The sequence below is a fragment of the Homalodisca vitripennis genome, chromosome 1 (genome assembly GCF_021130785.1).
Source record: "Homalodisca vitripennis isolate AUS2020 chromosome 1, UT_GWSS_2.1, whole genome shotgun sequence".
Lineage (NCBI taxonomy): Eukaryota > Metazoa > Arthropoda > Insecta > Hemiptera > Cicadellidae > Homalodisca > Homalodisca vitripennis.
The window spans coordinates 152,113,303-152,138,496 of NC_060207.1; the positions used below are offsets into that span (position 1 = coordinate 152,113,303).

At 33.9% G+C, this 25,194-nt stretch overlaps 1 protein-coding gene across 1 annotated transcript; it reads right to left on the reverse strand.

Moving 5' to 3' along the window:
• Nucleotides 1-1,265: 1,265 nt before the first annotated feature.
• Nucleotides 1,266-24,429, reverse strand: LOC124353679 (hemicentin-2). Its single transcript, XM_046803642.1, has 14 exons — nt 24,310-24,429; nt 24,190-24,268; nt 24,005-24,134; nt 20,327-20,547; nt 18,074-18,184; nt 14,538-14,741; nt 11,628-11,779; nt 10,435-10,579; nt 10,091-10,221; nt 7,637-7,778; nt 7,065-7,367; nt 6,032-6,144; nt 4,835-5,060; nt 1,266-3,699 (listed from the first exon to the last, which is right to left on the reverse strand). The coding sequence occupies exons 1-14, from the start codon at nt 24,427-24,429 to the stop codon at nt 3,440-3,442; spliced, it is 2,337 nt and encodes a 778-aa protein (XP_046659598.1). The 3' UTR covers nt 1,266-3,439.
• Nucleotides 24,430-25,194: the final 765 nt, after the last annotated feature.

Below are 25,194 nucleotides of genomic sequence, written 5' to 3' on the forward strand. Positions count from 1 at the left end.
CTTGAGAGGTTGAATCTTAATTTAACTAACCACACCAATCATTTAACTATTTTGCATGAATGTAAAGTTCAAACCCTTATGCCAGTAGGGTTGCTAACTCCTTTTCATAGCAAGAAATCCAATAAAATTCTGTCTTCTGCATCGAAGTCATTACTTAAGCAAGAATTGCATATCATCATCGTAAAATAAGCCTCCTGCAATAGTACTTAAGGTTTAATAACTTAAAAAATTACTAAATTTGATCAATAAGTGGTAAAGAATTTAATCAAATTTTCGAAAGCATACAAAATATATGAATGAAGTTTCAGAAATAGACAGTAATTATAAAATCCCAAATCTAGAAACAATGAAGCCCAAAGAATTTGAATTGCTATGTAAAGATAGCAAATTGAAAACGGATACAAATAATAACAAATTTAATCAAAAATCACCTTTTAACAAATGTTCAATCAAGCAGAAATTTATCTAAGGATCTTGATTTATTTTTGAACTTTCCTGTTGGACAAAAACAGGTAAATACACTGGATTTTGTAACTGAAATCGTAGCAACTGTAGCACTGTCTAACGGTTCCGTTGTGAGGTTTCGATACAGGTCTCTCTCTCTCTCTCTCTCTCTCTCTCTCTCTCTCTCTCTCTCTCTCTCTCTCTCTCTCTCTCTCTCTCTCTCTCTCTCTCTCTCTCTCTCTCTCTCCCCCCCTCTCCCACCACTCTAGCATCCGCAGTTTGAGAGCTGCCAGATGACATGAGCTGCTTGCGAGGCTAAGACCTACCAGAGACCTGAAGCTTCCGAAGGCTACACCAGGACTTATAGATGCCAGGTCCTTGCAGAGTTCAAAACCTACAAGTGGCCGTGACTTTCCAAGGGCCGGAAATCAAGTCAATAATATTGTTATTGAATAATAATCGTTGTTGAATGAAATATTGCCGAGACATTTTTTGTTGCCAAGATCTTCAGTGTCTATGAATACGCTCTTATTTAAAATTATTTCCTTATAGTATGAATATAATTTGGTTCACATTATTTGTTTATACATTTTTCAAACATAAAAATTTTGTTTTCAATTTTTTAGTTTCATATTTAAAACAATATTCTATTTTATAATTAGAATAAAAACGTCAGCACTAACTTGCTAATCTAGGCAACACAATAAGGTACCCCTACATTGGAAAAGAGATATTAACTTTTTATTAATTGGAACGTTGTAAATACCAACGGTAGTGTAATCATTACAATCGTTAACAGTAAATAAGAACAAACACAGTAATTATAAAATATAAATTGTACTCTTTATTTTCCTTAATATAATCAAACACTTACATAATCACGAGGTAGTAGAAAAATAATATTATACAATGCATACATTACACGTGTCAACAATTATAATATTATTATATTTCAGGAACCAGAATAAAATTGTATATGAAAGAAGAATAGTTTGGTTCATTTACATTTTTTTTCTTGTTTTCAAATTTGTTATTCAAGTTATTTCCACTGCGTATGTTGGAGGTACAAAAAAATCATTACGTAATACGTATTAAAATAAAATATCGAGATAAAAAGATTAAGCCAATAAAATCAAAATACTAACAATGGAAATTTATGCAATGCTTGTATTATTCTTACATTACTTAATATTTCCATAGTTTAAACCCAACTCTTAGTAAAAAAAGTATGAACAATGTTCAACAAATAAATATAAGCTATTGAATCTATATTAAGCTATAATAAAATATGTGTTACACCAGAGTAATACCTGTATATTACATAATTGCGTTAAACAGTAACCTTTAAGAAGACACAAGACATTTAACTAATATACACATATATCTTTACATAGAATTATTTACAAACATTAATTGGTCTTCTCATATTTATTAAGTAATACCCACTTAACACTTTATTACGACCATACTCGTTTTATTTTTAATAGTAGGGTTAAAATATCAAGAATTATGTACAATACATGTAGTAACGAAGATTTACGATTTAAACCAATACAATAAAATTCCAGCAGTAATACAATGATCTTCACTTGATCATTACATGAAACATAATTTTCTATATCTTAAAATTGTTTCTAGTATTTATATTTTCATATTATCCACAGGTAAATATGTTTAAATTAAAATTACTGTAAATATTATTAAATAAAACCTTGAAATACTTTTAGTTCCTCATAATTTAATGTCAAATTTCAGTAAAACTATTTGAACTAAACAAAATTCTAGTAGCTTTACTGAGTTTAAAATATTTAGTTTGAATATTCATGTACATTTGTAGTTAACAGTACATTTTCCTCGTAATTTTAGAAACAGCGTTATAATTATGTACGACTATTCATCATACTATTACTAAAGTCATTACAAATATTTTAACGGTTCGAAGACGGTGATCATTGATGTTTCAAATTTCACGCAAGCCAACAGAATACCTGTTCAAGAAACGTAAGACTGAAATCAGAAATAAAAATTGTGTACTACTAAAATATTATGTTTATATTAAAACCATTTAATTAATTCTAATTAATAATTTAAAATCCGTAGTAAATAACCAGTATAAATGTATATTTGGAGGTATTTTATTTAACCCTATTGTATAGGGGGACAGTAAATAATTTTTTCCTCAGATTGTAATATTTCTATAACATACGCTTTGTTTTAAATATATAGTTATCCCTAATGTAATATACGTATGTTAAATATTAAAATGTGTCTTAATTCCTTACTATATTCCGATTGTGTTACATGTCATACGAAATACCAATTTACGAGTATTGTATTCTCCACTTCTGTCCTTTATGTACTTACGCCACTAACAGTCGACTAAGGTCCATATAGATGCCTTAGTAACAGGATTGAGACTCCATGCACAATGAAGTCTAGAAAGCGTCATGTACTCTTCTTTTGCCATATTCATACATCAGCTGCGTAAAAAACCTATATAGGAGGTAAAACATACACAACACTTACTCATTAAATAAAATTTGAAACATCGTAATCAATTCTTTTTCTAAACGTCAGTATGAAACTCCAATTAAAAACGCAATAGCTTCTAAATCTGTATTCTAAAAAATAAACCCATATAAATAAAATAAAAGATGTTCACTTATCATTCTCATTAAACCCATCCAAACTTTAAAAGAATTTTATGAGTGCTGCTAAATACCCGTATAGAGATTATCCAGAAAAACATGTATCCAAATTTGCTAAATAATTGTATTTCACTTAACATTTCTATATACTCTAATTTACCCTTATGTTATGTCTAAGGCACATCCCTGTAATCAATCATGAAATGATCATTTATGTAAGAGAAATTGCCAAGAACAATACTACACTTTGTGCAACATTCCAAGTCCGTTGCTTGCCCTTCAACACAAAGTACACTAAGTCCGTTATTAAGTCCAGCAGGATTCCTACCCTTACTACTGTTCACTCCTTAGTCCCCTCCGCCCTCGTCCTGCACACTGACTCGACTCCTCCGCTTCTCTCTGCGCAAGTGTTCCCCCGGGCCAGGGTAGCTCATATTGTTGAGCCGGAACTGTTGTCCGCTGTCCGGCTTGCTGCGGCACGACAGCACCGTCACTATAGCCACCAGCAGCACACACACGAGGATGACCGCCGCTCCCACCAGCAGCCCGGTCACCAGCAGGTCCGGCATGTAGTCGGCTGCGATTGTTGCCAGCTCACCGTTCGCTCCTGTACATGCGGTGATCTTTTAATTAAAACTCTAAAATAATTTGTAAGTACTAAAATATGTCACTGACTCTTCTTGGACATTCCTCTAAATTATGTAAATTTATAAAAATACAGAAATGTATATATTCCAAAAAAAGACTGTCCATGCATAAAGACTTTTAAATTTAAAGGGAAATGTATATAGCACCAAACACGATTGTTATTGACAGCTCGGTTCCATAATTCGTTGGGAATATTCACTGGAGCTTGGCTAATGAAGATACAATTTTTCAAAGCGATTGTACTGAGTAAAGAAGTGTTTTTGTTAGCGTGAGTGTGATATGTGGTGCAACGTAATATAGATCCGATTTTCTGTATGTAGCAACCTGTTGCGATCCATTGTAGAACTTTTGTTACTTTTACCATAATATCGTCTTTCCAAGTCTTATTTTTGGAAAATCTTTGTGTTCATGTTTCTCATCATTATTTTTCTATGGTTAGTTCACGTTAATAATATTGATATTAAATAATAATCATTGTTGAATTAAATATTACCGAGACATTTTGTGTTGCCATACTCTGCAGTGTCTATGAATACGCTGTTATTTAAAATTATTTCCTTATAGTATATAATTCGCTCCTGTATCTTTAAAGCTCTACAATAATTTTTAAATCCTAAAATGTGTCACTACAACCATTTTAGCTTAACCAATAACTAAAATTGTTGTTGTTAGTGTTTAGCTGCAACTTATTAATGGTAGAATACTATTCGTATAATTGGTGTATCTTAATGTTACAGTGATTGCAACCGAACGTTTAGTAATGTAGTGTGTGATTATTAATATAGGTTTTTCCAATGGCTGCATGCATTCTAGTATTATCATTCAACTGAACTGGTTAATGACTGATGGAATAAAATTACATGCACGCTTAATATATATTTTCCCAATTTACTAAACTGGTGTTTTTCGCAGTTACAAACTACAGGGCCTAACGTTTATAGAGGGTTTAAGTTATGTTCAGACATTAACAAAAAACGAATAGAAGGTAGTGACTCTAAATTTTAGACAGTGTTGGAAGCGGATGGGAGATATAATCTCACTCAGTAAAGGAAGAAATTCAGTAATTTATTGTATACTTAATTTTAATCGTCTACCTTTCCCTGTGAGCCGCTCCATGCTAATGGAGACTCGGACTCCCTGTATCAGCACTGGAGGCTCGCTGACGCCCATCGCGTTCTTTGCGTATATCAGCAGTTGATACTCCGCCCCCGGCTCCAAGGAGTGCAGCAGGAAGCGGGGCACGCTGCCCAGGTCTCTGTACAGAGGCGCTATTCTGGCCCCGGGCTGCGCCTGGTCTGATGGTCGGTCTGTCTCACGCACCTGAGAGAAAGGCCATGTCAGTTATATGCAACACAAGTTTTAGGATAAAATAAGAGATGTATAAAGAAAATCAGGATGTTCCTATTAATATACAAAAGATTAGTTGTTAAAACTTAGTGCCAGAAAGTTAGCAGTAAGGGTATCTAGCTTAAAAGTTTTATATGAGGAAATATTGTCTTTATATTCTTCCCACTGTTTGTTGAAAGCGACTAATCGTATTCTAATCAATTTTATGAAAAACCACGTCGCGTGCTTACACACTGCAACTTGTTCTCGGTTCTTAGACTGCACAATTAATTAGACTCCATAAGGACAATTTGAATAAAATATCACATTTTAATGATTGTCTTAAACACTTCTTGGTTACTGTGCGATGGTCACTGCGCGATCGACGAGTTCATAACAAACCTATGGAACAGTCAAACTTTTTTTATGAAAAAAGTAAAAAAAAAGATTCTTTTTAAAGTCTCTCTCTATTTTTAGGGAGTTTTTTTTTATGAATTGGCAAAGATCTTCTGTTTTAATATTACGAATATAGCAACGAACCAAAATATATGACGAGCCTAAAATGATTTTTGATGATTCATTGTGTCTACATCTTCTTTTGTTGTTATTATTACTGTTCATTGTTACTCGAATCCAGCTTATTGTGTGTATATAGAGTGACACGCACCAGTAAATTTATCTGATTTAAATAAATTTATCTAATTTAAATTTCACCAGTCATAATTATCCATACAAACTACAATAAGTGTTACATTCTGATGTATCAGGATAATATACAAATGAAGGCCTATTTGATTCAAAATGTCATATATATTTAAGTCTTGCCTAATTTATGTCATTTTTCAATAAGAGTCCTAATATTCAGTACAGAATGTATTTAGTAAGATAGAGTTAGTGTGACGTGAGTTATTTAATGTTTTATCTGCCCTCATTTAACGTTTAACAATTGTAACATGTCGCTATACCTCCAACACAAAATGTTGGGGCAGTCCGCCGTCGCTGCCCGCGGTGCAGACAACCTCCAGTCTCCCTGCCGAGCTGTTGTGCACCCCGCAGTCTCTTGGAGGATCCGGGCTCTCTAAAATATCACACAAGCACATCATTTATATGATCCGTGAACAACTGAGAATGATAACATGCTATATACACTTTAATTTTACAGTCATATTGACATAAAGGTATTGTGTGTACTCGTAGTAAGTTAATTTCTACAAACATTTATTTGAAAGGCATTGATTTTTTTAAATTTACGATTGTTTCAATTTTTGAACCAAAATCCCTTTAAATAAGACGAAGAATTACTTTCAAAAATACAAAGCTTACACAATGACTGTAACCAGTATACCCTTATTACATATTCCAGTCGAGATCTAGTAGTAGTATGATAAATAAAATACAGCTGGACTGCTGTTTTACAATCATTTTTATCACATTCCAGATATTAAAAACAATGTTACAAGGCTTTCTACACAAAAAGATTTTGATAAAAGTTAATCTAACTGGAAAGTGTATTCACCATAACTTATTTACTAAATTTTATTTACACTTTTGTTCACTTGTCGTGTTTGCTACGATCGCTTGATTATGATTACAGCATGCGAATAATAATATATCTTATAATATATTTCAGAGAAAGACATGAAAATAATTGACTAAACCAGTACTATCAATATACGATAAATCACTTCTATGATTTAGGCCAATTGGAACGTGTAATATATAAATAGTTGACGAGCTTAACAGCACAAATTCTCCAAAAGTGACACGATATATATTTATATATACATTTGTACTATATAATTGACCTACTTTGTCGTTTGGATATATATATATATTTATGATATATATATATATATATATATATATATATATATATATATATTTATATATAAGTATATATAACTTATTTGAAATTTATTTCACTAATACGTTTAATAAATAGTACAAACGACAAAGTAGGTCATTATATAGTACACGAAAAGGAGCTCGGTGACTCACTAGCATGCATGATGTGTACGAGACAAGGCTTGAGCTGGCGGCCGACCGGGTTGGAGGCCCAGCAGGCCAGGGTGCCGAAGTCGGACTCCACGACGGGGGTATAGTTGAGTAAGCTGACGTGACCATGGCTGCTGATGCGTGTCGCGGGGACCGGCAGCACGTCCTTTGCCTTGCTGTAGGTCCAGGAAAATCGAAGAGTGTCGCCCCCGGGATCTGCCAGAACCTCGCAACGTGCCAGCACCGTCTCATGGCGTAGCGCCCCCACCACCACGTTCTCACTGCCAGGTCGGCAAACAGGCGCATCTGTCAACAAACAAATAAAACAGCTTTATTGCTGGTTAATCCCGTATTTTTGGGGACAAAACTTTCTGGTATCATATTTATGCCAAAAAGTTAAATAATATTAAATAAAATTGAAATTAAGTATAAATTTTATCATACAAATATTTGCTTCCTAATGTAATATATCTCATTACGAATTATTAAATTTATGAATTCATGTGTTTTTTACAAAAATAAACTTCATTGAACTTTTAAATGTAGGAGTAAAATACTATGTAGAGAAAACCTACACTGAACGGCCAGATATATGGGAGGACTCCGGGTGGCTCCCTCACTATTGGCCGCTACACAGACATAATCTCCTGAAGAGGCTCTGGACAGTTTCCTCAGCTCCAAAACTCGGCCTCCCTCCTCTCGTGGCAGTTTCACCGTCTGGAAATGAAGTAAAATAATTGAGATTTTACTTCTTTAATCTACATTTCATACGAAATGCCGTTATATGTAGATCACCGATTACCTAAAATTCTTTCCAGATAGGGTTAAATTAGCGTTATGGTACAAATAAATTGTTGTAATGTTTTTTATGATTCAACCAGTTTTTGTAGTGATTTGGAGACTTATTTTTTAATGCTCATTCTTTTTAAGATCTATTAATTCATTTTCGTTATTATTAACTTATTATCACGTTCTCTTAATTATGCGAGTATGAGTTTTTAATACTTTTTACACAAATAATGTATCAATTTAAACTCTTTAAATAGGATTTTAATTCTAGAAATAATCATATTTCTTTTATTCCCGTAACGAAAAACCTGCAGCTTTTATACCTGACATTAAGTTTAACTAACAAAAACAATACAGTTTTATATTATTGTGGTTTTTGAGTGGATACTTAAACACAAATTTACTACATATTATTGTTATAAAACTTTTTTAAAGCGGGTTAAAAAATGGGGATAGGTTATAAAGTCGTTAATTAAGTTTTCTCTGTTAAACGAATAGCTTCCACTTTAAAAATATTCTCTGGATGAATTTCAACTTTATAAAAGTATTTAAAAGTAAAATTCCATGTACCTCTACAATCCTTCCGAAAACATAGCTGGAATGATATTATTGATCCAATTATAATTCAAATGTCACTTGATATCTTCCATATTAATAAATAAATTAATCAAACTAGTATCAAGAATTTATCCACTCCTAATTGCATTATGATTCCAAACTTCAGGTAGTGATAAAATAGTAATAAACTTCTGTGCAAAAGCATAAACTAGTCAGGCGGCTAAACAGTAATTCCTCTTATAAAGGTCACCGTCACAAATAGTCACACGTGGATATTTATCTAGTACATTAGCGCGGGGCCGGCTGCTCCCTACTAAACATCCGGAAGTTTGTCCTGCCTGTTTTCTTTGTGTTACCATTCGCAGCCTGTTTGCTGAGAAAACAAACCCCTGACGTTCAGAAAGAAGCAAAGCCCAGTCTTTGTCGTCATTTCCTGAGATACAATATAAAGCCGACAGTTTCGTTGTACAGTGAGAAAATAGTCCCCAAATAATAACATTAAAACTATAATTTTATTCCAGATAAAATACTTTATATAAACCAAAATGTATTTTATTTGACTCTGCCTATAACAATTAACACTGTTTATATAAGTGTAATGTGATAATCGAGTTTTCTTCCAAGTTTTACGTACCCCTCTAAATCGCCAGTGACATTCGGTACCAGCCAAGAGTCTTGAAAATTTAACTGTTCATCTATGATAATGCAACACATAAAACTACAGCATTAGTATTGTGTTTGAGGCTCAGTCTGTCAACTAATATACTACGTTTATGCTTACGCACAGATTTTATTAAATCAGATTATTTTGCGATATTGCTTTGATTATTGATTTTTCCTTAAGAAATGTTTTCACTTACTATAGGATTTTCAGGATGGTTTTGAGCCACCTGAGGAGGTATAGGAACTCATATATCTCAGTCAAGTCTCTCTGAAAGAATGAGAGACTAGTTTTGTTCTAATATCTTCCAGTCAAAGCGGCTATTGAAAATTACTTCCTCTTTTTTAGGCTAGCAGTAGCCTCAAAACTAAGAGATCTCCACCCACTCCAACATCTATACTCCGCAATCGACTTAGACCTATCAATCCACCTTTTACATTAAAATTTTACATTTGCGGTTAGCGATGTGCCGTTCTTGGACACTCATTGGACAGATCTAAGTGTCACATAGGCATTTAATGAACCTATATGGATTCAAACGGAAGTTATAAGCTTGCTATAAGCAGCTCTCCTAGGGTTCCATCAATACGAAATATAATTGTGAAACACACACACACACACATTTTATACCCATGCGTCTTAAACGTGAATAATTCACGAAAACAGGGCTAGTGTAATCAAAGACTCGCAAGAGTAGAAAACCGACTCTCCTTTTACAACTCGCTACAACCAGTTATAAAACTTTTAAGATATCCAAAACCGAAATCTCCTCTGAACATTGTCGATTGTTACATAGGTGAACTTATTACCGCTATTCAAAACAAAGTGGCATAACTAAGGTGACTTTGCCAATAACTGAAGGTAGAAACAATTTGCATAATCATATAATCACATAACAAATATACATAGTTGCTGTCTAACATATATTATTTCCTTGCTTGATAACAAATCAGCCATATAATAATGGGTATTATTTAATGATTCAGTATTTAGTACTGTAACCTAGTAACTGTCTACTCACACCATGGTACCAAGTGATCCGCTCCGCCTCAGGGAAGGCTCTTGCGTCACAATTTAGCGTGACCGAGTCTCCCTCTCTCAACATGGACGCTCCTACACTAGAGCCGAGAGATATGGACACCACTGGTGGATCTGAAATTGTTTTTAAAATAATTTTGATGATAAACAGTTTCATATAAAATAAACGATACAGGCAACAGGCAAATTTGCCTTGTGAGGAAGCATTCTAGCAGTAATTTGTAGGTGGCTTCACAAATACTGTTCTCAGTAAACTGATTTATCCTTACAGTTTTTTTGATTATATATTTCTAAAGAATGTAGTATAAATCACTTAAAAATACTCACATGCAACCCTTATGTAACGGCGGTCTTCTATGATAGTTCCGTGGAACTTAGGGTTCTCAGCTCGACATACAAGCTCCTTGCCGTCATCCCCAGCATCTGGCCGCAGAGTCAGCGTGCTTGTTGTGCTGTTTTCACTGCTGCCAGTCTGTAATGTTCATATATGCAATGATTACAGGTCAAATAGACAATTGCTTGAAGGTACATCTCATGTTTTGCTCACGCATGTCGAATTATTTTTAGTATAAAAAAGTAAGAGAACATAAAAAGGAAAAAATAAGGATAAGCTTACTGTTACAAATTCATTTCCTTTTTTTGTTTTACTGTTTTAACTTTGTCCACTTCAGGATTGTGTGAAAATAGGATATATCTTATCTATGGATGTGGTTCATTGATCAAAAAATCTATCTTAGACCAATTACTAGTGAACTAAATGTGTACTCATTTTGGTCCTCAACATTTGGTAAGACAATTTTGTACAAGGTAGCCTACATTTTGTATCGTAGGCTTGATTTGTCGATTTGTATGGGCCTGGTTGGTAACCTTGTTGCATCAAACGATAAAGTGTTTTGAGTATATCACTGAAGACTACTTAAAAATGCTATAGTTTTAGAATGCTTTAGAAGTTGTTCGTGGTTTAAGTTTTGAATTTGTTTAATAAATCAATAATGAATAAAAAACAGTATACTTTAATATATTCTAAATCTGCCTATAAGTCATCTCTCTACTTAATTTAAAATATCTAACATTTTTACCTGGGTTAACTCTGTCCAAATAAGCAAGGAAAATGTTCTAAAAAGAACATTTATAACTTCATTGTTAAACAAATTTTATTTAAATTTAAAAAATTTTTCTGTTTCTCTAGCCATTGTATACATCTACGTACAAACAAAATTTCTACTTCATTTAACAAGAAAGAATTTAAGAAAATCATAAGAAAAACAAACATCTATACATCCAGTAAGGATGTGGATCCAGTAAGTTGGTACGTATATAATAATACCAGAGGGCAGCATAGTACGTATTATCACTTGAGTTATTTTTAAGTTAAATATGTTCTTATCTGAAACTTTTCCCACTAACTCTTCAAATAGTTTTGCCATTTGTTTAGGGAAGTAGCCTATGATAAAATCGTAATGTTATTTTATCTGTGTCTCTTTAGGAGCTGATAGACTTAAGAATATTCGATTACTTACTGTAATTGCAGCGTTTCTTATAGTCTCTCCGTCAAGCCACCAGGATATCCTGGCGGGAGGAAATGATCCTGTGGACTCGCACATAACCTGCTTGGACTTTCCTGCGGAGAGCATCTCTGGAGGAGATACTATCTTCACTTTTATTGGTTTCACTATAACATACAGTGATAATAGATTGCGGAAATTATAGTCAATTTGCTAAACTTAACAATAAGCTGCGTTAATAACTCTTTAGATCTTAGTCAATAAGTTTTAAATATTTTGGAAAAAAGCTTTATTCTATATCTAATTTTCTAATTTCTTTCTAAAAGGGACGACATTTTAATACATCTACAGGTGTGTATTTTTGAATATGCGTTACGATGTATTCATTACTGTATTATACAATAATTCACTGTCACTAAAAACTTTTTAGATGTAAATATGTTCTTTAAGGGGCGTCCGGGGTCCATTTTGGGTCAAAATTTCAATTTTTATTTTTTGAAATTTTTGTATTTTTTGGAATCTTACGAGTAATTTGACATATCATACATACAATTTGGACGAGTGCAACCTTATGTAATTTATTTATTTGTAATGGTCTGCACTGTGTTTTTCGCTGGCAGGGGCGTCAGGGCGAGGGACGTATGTTTATACATACTACAGTTGTAATAATATAAGCTACACATACTTGTTGTGTTGGTAACACTGTTTGTTCTTTACTGTCATATGGCTCTTTCTCATTTGTTGTCATCTGTTGCAACCAAAGTTTCTGTGTTATTTGCTTTGTGAATTGTGTTGTTCACACTTCCTGATGATAAAAATATTGGGGGGAAAGGTAGGTTGACTCTCGAGGCTATAAATGAAATTTAATTATACTATGTGCTGGCCATTAGAAGAAATGTTGACAGTCTGGAAAATATGAAGAGGGCACTTTGGGCGGAGTATTTCCATCTCATTTCAACAAATGAAGAACCAGCGCAGTTTGTGTCCGAAAACTGCTGATACGTAGTGCAAATACCAACAAGCTATCCAGAAGAAAGAAGCCTATGATCACAATGAACACTTCCACATTGCCCCTGTAGTAATGGAACAGGTAAACAAATGTTCAAGGACTTAGCTAAACCCGACGCTGCTGGCGAAATGTCTTCATGGACAGACCCAAAATCCGAGCGAGTCGCTAAACAGTGTAGTGTGGTGGTGTATTCCAAAATCGACTTTTTAGTTACGAAAAAGACCCTTGGGTTTGGTGTTTATGAAGCCATTACCTGTTTCAACAAAGGAAACATTGTTAAATGTGAAGTACTCAAGAAAGTAGGTATAATGCCAGACAAAAACTGTGTTGAGGTTATGAAGCGATTCGACAGGATGCGCATAAGGAAGGCGCAAAAGGCAGTAGAAGATATTGAAAAGAAGTGTCGCCAGAAGCGTGAGGCAGCTAAAAGACGTGTGTAGGATATATATGAGCAGCAGGAGGATCCAGATAACCCAGCCTATGCAGCAGGAATGCACTGAGATACATGAGTCACTATTGTTTAGGTTATAGCCTAGAAAAAATGGAATTCGCGAAAAACTTGTTTTTTTTACACTTCGGTACCCATATCTTCCAAACTACTCGAGGTATTAGTATAGTTTTTGTTTTGTTTTGTTCATAATTTCATGGTTTTTATTTACAGCACAGGAAATTTGGTTTTAAAACCTAAAACCAATTCTACATGGTTGCAAAATCAAAATTTTCGAATAAAAAAAGTAAATTTTAGAAAAATTTGTTAAAATACCTAAATAAAGTTATTTTAGAAATTCCTGTGCCATAAATACTCTAAAAGACATACATAACAAAAGAAAAAAAATTTAGTAAGTTACGTTCTAAGGTTTTAGAGATATGTGTACCTTAAAATGACTAATTTAACATGCGTAGCATATGGCCCCCGGACGCCCCTTAAAATCTCCCGAAAATCGAGCCCAAATAAATATGTTTCATTCAAATATTTGCGGTTAATTCATTTAGGTTACAGTAGACATAGCTTATTTATATTATGAGAGGAAATTTATGAGGATAACTTACACAGTCCATTATCTTTCTGATAGTTTTGACTTAAAACGCAATTTAGATCACTTAATGAATATTTTGGCAGTTAACCTTACTTACAGTTAACCTAATGCAATTGACGATTTATATAACGATCATAAAAAGATACATTTGCATACATGAATGAGTTATTCAAAACTTCAGTACAATTACTCTACAAGAAATGCTACACGCTTGGGCTTGTAAGCACCAGGATTGGTTAAAATGTTTTCCACTACAAATTGCAAGATTCAAGACACTCAAATTGTGTTAATACTCCATACAAACATCGTTTTGTAATATCATTGAATACTGGTCGAGAAAATCCCAAACTACTAATAACACAGTAATTCTGGCCAACTGCATGGAACTAAGCTGTGCATTACTGTGCGTACTGATGGGCAAGCGCTTGTATCATTCCCAAGTGCCTTTAAAATCAGTCGCTGTCATTTTTGTCAATGTTTCTTTAGAATATTGTAATTATTTTCGTTAAGTTTTAACTTAATATTACTTAATAAAATTTTTTAAACTTAAAATGTAAATAACTAAATGCTGAGCCAAATTTAACTACTTATAAAAACTATTGGTTCTTTCTCAGGCATAGTTGAACACATTTTTATTTGAAAATTTTATGTATTATACCTATGTCAGATTAAATATTCTTTAGAACTCTTAGAGTATTTTTTGAGTTTATAAAATTTTTATTTAAGTGGTAATTTTCTAAGCAATTATTAAAAAATGTATTAATAGTAACCCCACTCTTACATAGTGAAGTAAACTACAATAAGGCAAAGAAAACTATTTTAAATTAATAGCAGTAACAGTAACCTAATTAAAATGTATTTAAATACGTGATAACTTACAGTATACATCGACAGCCACTTTCCTACTGACAGGAGGAGCGGAAGGGATGGAGTGTGCCCTACACTCGAAGTAGGTGCCCTTTAGGGAGCGTACGACAGTGGAGACAAACAGTCTGTTGATGATATAACTGTTGGATAAACTCTCGCTGACATCGTCCACCAGCTGGCCTTCGTGCCACCAACTCACTACCGGCCTTGGCCTACCTGGATGCCAAGATAAAGGGTTCGTTTTAAATTTTTGGTACACTTTGATATCAACGGTATTTACACAAATATAAAATAAAATGACACTTGGCTTTATTGGAGGCAACGTAATGACTATTAATTTTTCTCTTAAACTTAACCTCAATACAATTTATTTAAAAAACCAAACAATATAATGTTTAACTATATTAAAAAGGACATAATAACTGAATGAAGTACCTCAAACATAAAAAGCTTAATGTATAACACGATAACACATCTGAAAATTAATATTGAAGGTAAATTTAGTATATGTAACATCACAAAGAAACGATAACAAAAAATGAAAATAATCTTACTACAAACTGGTATATAATAAGTTTATACATTAATAAAAACATTGAAATAATTCATAAACTTGGCCCCAAAGCGTACCATCAGTCACATAGACCGCATCACACCCGCCGCCCACGTAACATTTCCGCGACCCCTTTCCTGGAACGAGAACGCATGCCAAGAATCCTGATGTCATAGAGAAATGCATTCCATAGTCGGCTGAATGTAATAGTAATGATTTATTGAAGAAACTGTAACTTGTAAGAAATTACGGAATGGATAGAAGAGATGTGCTTATATGGATAGATCAATAAATATTGAATATATTTAAACTCTTAATAAATTTACAGCAACATTTTCATTCATTCTTGCTCTGTAAGTAAGTTTCAGCTGCCCGTAGGCGGGTACACATTTAGTCTGTGTAAATATGTCACTAGAACCTATAATAGGTACAAAAAAACAAATTTGTTACTTTGTTAATAATTGCGGCATATTATTAATCACAAATATTGAGATGATCTGGCAAAAAGAACTAGTCGATAGACCTGCTTTACTCAGGAGGATGCTGTAGGCGTAGGCAGAGCTCACCTAATGTCAAGGGGATTTTAAGGCCTACACTTGAGGAAGTATGGTTTGCCTGACTTGCATTGACTGCAAGAGGCTGAAACAGACCTTTAACCTTCCTCTCCCCATTTGGGGACAAGACAGGTCATCATTACCTGTCATTACCTGCTAAACCTCCTCCTCATGGACAGGCGACGGCCCCCTACTCCGAACCTTGTACATCCTGAATGTCATATCTTTCGGGAAACAGTGCAAAGGTTCATTTAGTACTAAGTACAATCGTATCATCTTGTACTAAATGAAAAGTCGCCAGTTTGGCATGAAGTAAAACTTTGCACTGGGACGATTTCGTAATTTAAAGTTCACGTGTGACATTTTACCATACGGAGTTTCTAATGCTTTCATTTCAATTGTTGGAGATTTAACAACATTACCACCTAATTTGCTAACTGCTTTGCGGGTCTGAACCGTCTAACAGTTGAATGAATTAAAAGGGTCCAGTAATATAACTACGAGAGCGTTTTTTATCAAAGCTTTTCTCTCATTTTATTATCTTCTCTCATGTTCGATATTTTATTTTCCCTTCTAGATGCAAACATTTTAATTCAAAATTAATTAAGGAACCAATAATTAATCAATATTTAATTAATCTTAAGTTTGATGGAGGCTAAGAAATGTTAACCATTATTCCTTTACCAAAAACTGGGTGGTAAAATATTTTACTTACTGAATGATAACAGGATCAAAAACCTCTTTTATGACATTATTAGGTTTAAAGCAATAGAATAACATTGTATCGCCTTAGAGTTGTTCCATTTTTTTAAACAGAACAATAAAGAATTAACATGACTTCTAAACCCCTACTAGACACGCTTCTTCCAGACAGATCATTTATTAAAATTACATTTCATGGAAAAAACAATCGTTATTTGCTTTGCTATGTTTTTATACAATATCTATAGCCTAAAGTCTGTACAGAAAATGTAGACCAAGTAAAATACATACAAACCGGTAATTATTCTACTAATAATAATCATGAAAATTGTTTTGAGTAAGGAAAGTTAATTTAAAACTTAAAATTAAATACTTTTATTCGTTCAATATAAGCCTTAAAGTGCTTTAGATATTGCATTATTGTTTTAATTATTGTTTTGTATTGTTACCATACTTTGCATATACTTCAAACACTAGCATTTCGTCACAAATACATCAATGTATTTTCTTACTGAGTCGTTGGTAACGTCACACTTTTTGTAAATTTCAGCAGTACTCTAATCTAATTAAAATGTCTTGTTTTTTAGAGAATGTGACCTTAATATGGTTATACGGATAAAAACTATGCATGTAATAATAAAAGTCGTAAATGTAATAGGGTTAGAATAAAATAAATACATAAGTTTTATTTAAATTTAAATTTTAAGAAATCCTAAGAGAGAAAGCAGTTTTTTTCATGTGTAATGTTTTTTAAACTATAATGTTCCACTATAACCTAAAATAAATGTTTATTCAAATTTTTTATGAGCCTAAATGTCTTATATTAATGTTTAACCATACACATCTCCAAAGTATGACATTGTTATCAATGTATTGAATAAGACAAAAATGGTTTTCAAAAATGTAGTCAAACTCCACAAGGCAAAAAAATCTTTAAAAAAACAACAAAATTATTTTAAAATCAAGTTCTACTATAAGATAGGTTGTTCTACATCACAACAAAAGTCGCGTAACAGGATTCGCAGATGTTACATGTTAAATTTAAAGTCTATATCTTATTTCATTCATTCTATGCCCTGCAGACATACATACAATCTTGCAAAATAGAAATTTTTACAACTCTCCCGGAAGATAAAACAATTTTGTCAGCCTACTCAGTCAAATCGCATAGTAGGACATTCACTACTACAAAACAATTCATGGCCATGTAGAAATGAACGTGACATCTTGCAAGTATACATAACAATGTTTGTTAATTTATTTTGGTATCTAAGCATTTTCAAAGAACAAAAATTTACACACCAAGTGATAATTTTGTAAATGTGAGTATTGTTAGGCTACATGTACTATTACGCCACATTTTAAAATCTCATATGATTTTGTTCGGTTTTTTTTACAAATGTATTTACTATGGGAACCAAACCTCATGCTACCGTTCATTATGTCCCGTACAGTGGGAACACGATCTTCGATCTCAGTGCTGCCTATATAGAATCGAAGCTTCATGCAACATTCTTGTCTGTAGGTCAGTTATCCTTAGATATCGTACGGACATGAAGATAGACAGAAAGAAATTTCTGCAGCCATTCTGGCTGGAAAACTTTCACTATGGGCACAATCTGGGCTTCAATATTACTCAGCCTAAAAGTAGTAACTACATCAGTATTACTTTAATTTACCACTAAATTTATCTCGTTTATACAGATATGTCATGGAAATGCATCATTATGAACAGTTACCTCCACTGACGTGACAGGACAAGTGCATGTCGTAGCCCTCTAAGTAGGGTCCGGCCACCGCCATTACCTCGTTCCCTTCGATGTCCATTATCTGCGGCGTCGTTGGTGGCTCTATAAAACAAATAGAGGGAATAAAGAAATAAACTGAACAAGGAAAGTTGTTATGAAAGGATATATATAATGGTTAGCTTCTCGAATATTTGATATGGTGACACAATGGTACAATTTACTTTTTATCGAGATACATATAGTGCCACTAATAGTCAGTTGATGAAACAGCTATGTTACAGACCGTGCCTTTCTTACGGCGCGATGTCATTTATTGATATCACATAACTCTCATTATTCACATCAATCCAAACTGGGTAGAGAAACTGTCAAAACTTTGCACGAAGCAATAAGCTAGACGCAAACCCTGGGTTTTACCGTTAAATACTACAAGCGAGCATCTACATTATCAACATGGATATCCGAGAACCAATGTGCACAGAATGAGCACAAAACCTGATTTTTTTTAAAGTCAATAGGCCCATTTTTGATCTATGTTTAAAAGCATTGAATCATAATTTTATATTTTTCCTAGTACAATACACATAAAAACATAAAAAATAATAGTAACATCACCGTCAGACAACTAAATAAAGAGACTGAAAGTTTTCACTTTGAGGGTCTATATATGGCAGTGTACATATTAACTGAGGCTGATTTACCGTCGATCATGTACGTGTCTTACAAATAGTTTTAAGTGTATCAAGCTGAAACAAATACGAAGAATAAAATTATTCCTTTCATATTGCTTACCCATTTGACACCTTCCTATTTTGACCTTTTCCAAAAGTAATATGACTGATGATCTATTTCTTTTTAGGTTTAATTTCTCTAACAATTTCAAGAAAAACCAGGCTGTACACCTATACAATGTAAATTGGTTCTCAACTCCTGGGCACAGGCGGCTTCCTGACCCTCCTTAATGTCAAATGTCACGTTTGGTACCAAGTAGGTACAAGTAGGTATATAAGTCCGTTTTAAATTTACGATTTACTACACCAGACTTCAATGCTTAAATCAGAAAACAAATCTTTCTTTTCTCACAGTTTCTATGACCCAAACAGTTTTTATTTTCACCACGTTACATTCAGCCATTTATGACGAATGAAGACACTGGAACTAAATACATTTTTGGTACATTTTTGCAGCCTAAAAAGTGAATGCATAATAAATTTTATAATATATCAAGCACTAATAAGTTTTCAATTATGAAGTTGACGGGTGTTATACAAGGGGAGTTTTATTAAGTCTGATAAAAATGATATGACAGTTTTGTACGCATGTGTAGATTGCTATTTACACAAGTGGTTTGTATTAAAAGGAAGATTACAGCTCCAAATTCATTAGTTGCCTTTTAGTTGAATAATTGTTAGATTTAGGATACTTGTATAAAAATGACTAATGCCGCCATTAAGCAAGTATGGAATTAAAATATACTATGCTTACACTTAAGCTTGCCAGTCCAAATTGATACACAAAGTTCCAATTATAGTAAATAACTTCAGACTGTTACTGATAACGACTTTTGTAACTTATTCTACCGATATAGGTTGGAATATATAATTGAAAACTACATCCGCATGACGATAATTAAATATAAACGTTTACAAGAAATGCTTAAAATACTAATGTTTAATCGAAAGAAACGTGGCTTTTGAATAATATGTATATGTCAAGCACCTTAGTAAATAATGATACAGCGTAAGGATGATACAAATTCAAATCAATCAAGATTTTAACAAATTAATTCTTCGAAACAAAATTTTAATTGTAAGCGCCTATACGTTTGCCTTCTGAAGGCGACATAACCTAATCTTACGGATATGGCTGACTATCAGTAACATGATGCTAAATAGGTTAAAAGTTCAGAGCTTGCCTTTTTACCAATACTCTGTTTACATTGGCGTAAGGTTAAATGCCATTGTTATCGTTTTGGCACAGTTCCAAATGGGCTTGTGAGTACATGACAAGACTTTAGGAATGGGAGTTTGACGGTGTTTGAATTGGCAGATGAGAGATCTATTTAAATTTAATGCTTGTATGACATTAATATAGGTCGCTATAAATGTTTTCGGTTGAATTATAAAGGGAATAACCTGAGCTCATTCTACAGTAGGACATTATGTTGGAGGAAACAAACATACGTACTCCAGGAAAGAAAATCTAGCTTTCCCTGTGTCAATTCGGTAGTAATATTTTGCTTACCAATCATGGTAAGGTTGACTCTGAAGTTCCGGGTGGGTGAGTTGAAGAAGTCCACCCTGCAGCGGAAGACGCCCTCGTCACTGTGTACCACCTTGGTGATTTTCAGGGCTGACCGATGGCGAGGGTCTGAGGATTTTATGACGAAGTGACAGCGCTTTCCTTGCTCATCCGTGTTTGCCCAGTGGATAGCATCGCTTAGCGCCCGACCTCTCGCATCCAGACTGTGAGTGCATCAATGATTACATACCATACAAGTAGATTATTGATAACATTTTTTCTTATACAAAAGTACAATTTATATAATAATATGAAAATAACTACTGGTTCACAGCAATTACAGTTACAACAATCATATACAAATATCAATTACCTGAATATTTATACATTATTAGTTATAGGCTAATATTATTAGGATTATGAATGATATGGTAAATAGAATTTTATACGGAAATCATATACAATTCTTTTGACAGTGTAGTTGCTCTGATTGATGGAGATTTTATCTAATACAAAAATAATTCTTAAATTTTAGTATTTGTGTAAATCAAGAGTTTTGGCATTTAAATATTTTTTATAGCTGGAACTATTAGTAAAATGTAACAATAAATAATAGTAAAAATTCAAAAGAAGTTTCTTTGTTTCACGAATGGTGAAACTTTATAATGATATTCAAGTCCTTTTATTGGCCAACCGTTTAATGAAGCGTCTTTCACCATTTTCTGATGAATTCCGTTTGCTGTCTAGCTGTAAGCACGATAATTGTCGAAATATATCGCCTGGAGGATTGATATTTTGGATGAAGCTCTCTCTACCTCTACTATTCCCACATTGGTATTGAAAATTGTGCATATCTGTTCGTTTGAAGAAGTTCTTATTTCTGTTAGTAACCACGTAACTTTCATTACATAAATCGTATACGTGACCGTGTTCAAAACGAGAAAAGCACGGAATAAACACATTAGTAATCAGGGCATTTTGTGAAGGTTCGTTAAATGATTGTTACAGTATCTTATCAACATATTATAACATTTTATTTTAACCTGTAATGAAATCTTCATTGAAAATGAAACAATATAGGGACACTTTACAGTATTATGTTGACTAGGATTACTGATGAAAACTGGACAGGACGGAGCATAAATCACTAGAACGGAATTTAAAATATGTATACCTTTGTACACCTTCTTGCCTGTCAGTATATGTTCAGTACTAACATTTGTCTCATTTTGAACTTTGTGAAGATCTAGTGTCTTGAAATTTGGAACATATCTAAGACGAACACAGTGCTGAAATATACAATTTATTACTTTATGTAATAAAAACATTCATACTCATACGAGTGATATTATATTCCAATGTGATGGGCATAAAACTGAGGGGACATATGACAGTCAATAGATGTTTCTATGCAGATCGCTGGATAATAAAGTGCTTATTTATTTGCATGGTTTTTCAGACTTCAGTGACGCAGTTTGTGTCTAATTTTATGGACATAAGTAAATCCGTACAAGGAAATGTTACAATCAAATTATCTACTGTGAAAACCAGCGTTGTGTACGTATAATGTATTTACATGTACATAATTAGCCATTACGAGGTTTAATTGGCGTTTGTCCATCTCTACGTACGATAACTTTAGAACGTGTTAGCTTTTAGGAGGAAATTTGGTGAGAAACTCCATCTGTACAACCTCTGTATCGAAACTAAACATAAAATCATAAATGGATGAAGATAGGTCCATTGGGAGTCACTCTCCAGGCCATAATATTGTCCGCTGTGGGGCGAACACGAAAATTCTCCACTCAGTTCCCAAGTTTGAGATAGAAATGTTTTGGATATCGACAGTAGGTTAATATATACGTGAATATCACATCAGAAAATAGAATTTTAAATTTTTAAACTCAAACGAAACAGCAGATTATTTATTCTCCCTATTGAAGGTATTTAAGTAATAAACACTGCAATAGGACGAGAAAGTTTGCGTAAAAGTGGTCTCGCTTGAAATGGTACATAACGCACAGCTATGTAGAAGTACTCAAGCATAATTTTGAAATATTTCACTTATTCCACTCAAAAAATTAAACAGTTAAAATAAAAAAGGTAACCACCGTTGCCATGATATTTCCATCGAGTGAAACATGACGATTTATTAGGAAATAAACAGAGAAATGTTTTCTTTTTGAAATGTTGAAAATTCTTTGTCGACACAGTAAATAAAATATGATTTTCAATAATTGTGCTGAACGATATTGTTCGTTTTTTTCCATCTCCAAGTGACATATTACGATTGATCTAGTGTACACTTATACTTTCAACGTACATTACCTGCCAAATATATCAAACTTTAAAAATGGTCTTTGACAAAATGGCATAATTCTTCATAACAATGTAATTATTTTGAGGATTTTGAATAGTATCCTAGCAAAACTCGTACTAACATATAAATTAAACTTTATCAACTAAATCAATATTAACTTGTTCATTCTACGATGATTACTAAGCGGTCACCAAGAAAGAATAAACAAGTTGCTTGTACTTCGGGAGAAAATATTTATATTACAATGTTTGATAAGTTAAATTGTATGCCACAGTCTAGATAAGTCAACAGAAACTGTCGAAACTACTGATATTTATCCGAAATACCAGGACGTGGAACAAATATCTCGAGATAACAAATATGTTAGCAATATTTTGACTCATTTGTAACCGGAAAACGTAAAAGATAGTAATGACACAGGCCCAATAATCTTAAAAACATTTCTAACTTCTCACATGAAAATAGAAAACCTACGGACAAGAACTATTAGACATGAGTTTATTGTTAACAGCATTGTATTAAAAGTAAAATAAATTACTTAAACTGCATGCGAAGATAAAATTTACTAGTATTAAAATATCATACCTGTAGCTGTGTTAAAAACCTTGGAAGTAAGTAGTGAAAATAATGGGCACTCATAAATAAAGAATAGACATAGAACAAAGGGAATTGTTTTTGTGAGACTTCACTTTCGCTTGGTAATTAAAGTAGCTGAATATTTAATTGGTAGCATAAAACTTTTGTAAAGGAAATCACGATTGGCAGATCTCAATTAATTATTATCTGTATTAGAAATATTTTAAACGCTCAATGTACTAATTAAAAACATAGTTTAATTTTTACATAGAATATTATACGACGTTCTAAAGATCCAAAATGTGTCAAATATCTAAACATCCGTCATCGTTATAAACAGTATAAAAATAAATATAACGAAATATATAGATATCTAGACTTTCTGTAATATATTTTGCAGGAATAACTCTATATTTTTATCTTTAACATGCAATGAACTACGTGTGTCGATATGCTAAAACAAAATGTAGTTTATAATATTTATTTATTTAAGTGAAACATATATCTCAGTATTTGGTAAACATATATTTGTTATTCATTTTGGCTCTACTGACAGAAAATTCAGTGTTAATTACTTCGTTTTATAGCTAAAGAATTTAAATCAGCGGGTGATTTTGTATTGTACTTAACTGCCATTACCTGAGCAGGCAACAGTACAAAGTATTAATTCTTTTAGATTATTTTTATTTTTGCAATAGAACCAAATAATGATAACAAATTCTTATAACAGCGTCTATTTAAGGTATAGCCAGTTTGGACAGTTTCGGTTCAAGCACGACACTTACCTGTAAAGAGGTATTCCTGTGGCATCCCTGAACCATAGCACCATGTTAACCTTGTCACCTTTGGGGGCCGAGAGGTCACATGGGAGCTCTACATCCACACCAGGCACTGCCCACACCACCTCAGCCGGCACTGGAACATGTATTAACCATCAAATATAGGTATCACAGTACCATGTTGAACTTGCCACCTTTGGGGGCCGAGAGGTCACATGGAAGCTCTACGTCCACACCAGACACTGCCCACACCACCTCAGCCGGCCGGCACTGGAACATGTATTAACCATCAGATATATGTATCACAGTACCATGTTGACCTTGTCACCGTTGGGGGCCGAGAGGTCACATGGGAGCTCTACATCCACACCGAGGCACTGCCCACACCACCTCAGCCGGCCGGCACTGGAACATGTACTCGTATTAACCATCAGATATATATATATCACAGTACCATGTTGATCTTGTCACCTTTGGGGGCCGAGAGGTCACATGGAAGCTCTACGTCCACACCAGACACTGCCCACACCACCTCAGCCGGCCGGCACTGGAACATGTATTAACCATCAGATATATATATCACAGTACCATGTTGACCTTGTCACCGTTGGGGGCCGAGAGGTCACATGGGAGCTCTACATCCACACCAGGCACTGCCCACACCACCTCAGCCGGCCGGCACTGGAACATGTACTCGTATTAACCATCAGATATATGTATCACAGTACCATGTTGATCTTGTCACCTTTGGGGGCCGAGAGGTCACATGGGAGCTCTACATCCACACCAGGCACTGCCCACACCACCTCAGCCGGCACTGGAACATGTATTAACCATCAAATATATGTATCACAGTATCATGTTTTACTTGTCACCTTAAGGGGCTGAGAGGTCACATGGGAAGCTCTACGTCCACACCGAGACACTGCCCACACCACCTCAGCCGGCCGCACTGGAACATGTATTAACCATCAGATATATGTATCACAGTATCATGTTTTTACTTGTCACCTTTAAGGGGCTGAGAGGTCACATGGGAGCTCTACGTCCACACCGAGCTCTGCCCACACCACCTCAGCCGGTCCTGGAACATGTATTAACCATCAAATATATGTATCACAGTATCATGTTTTACTTGTCACCTTTAGGGGCTGAGAAGTCACATGGGAGCTCCACGTCCACGCCAGGCACTGCCC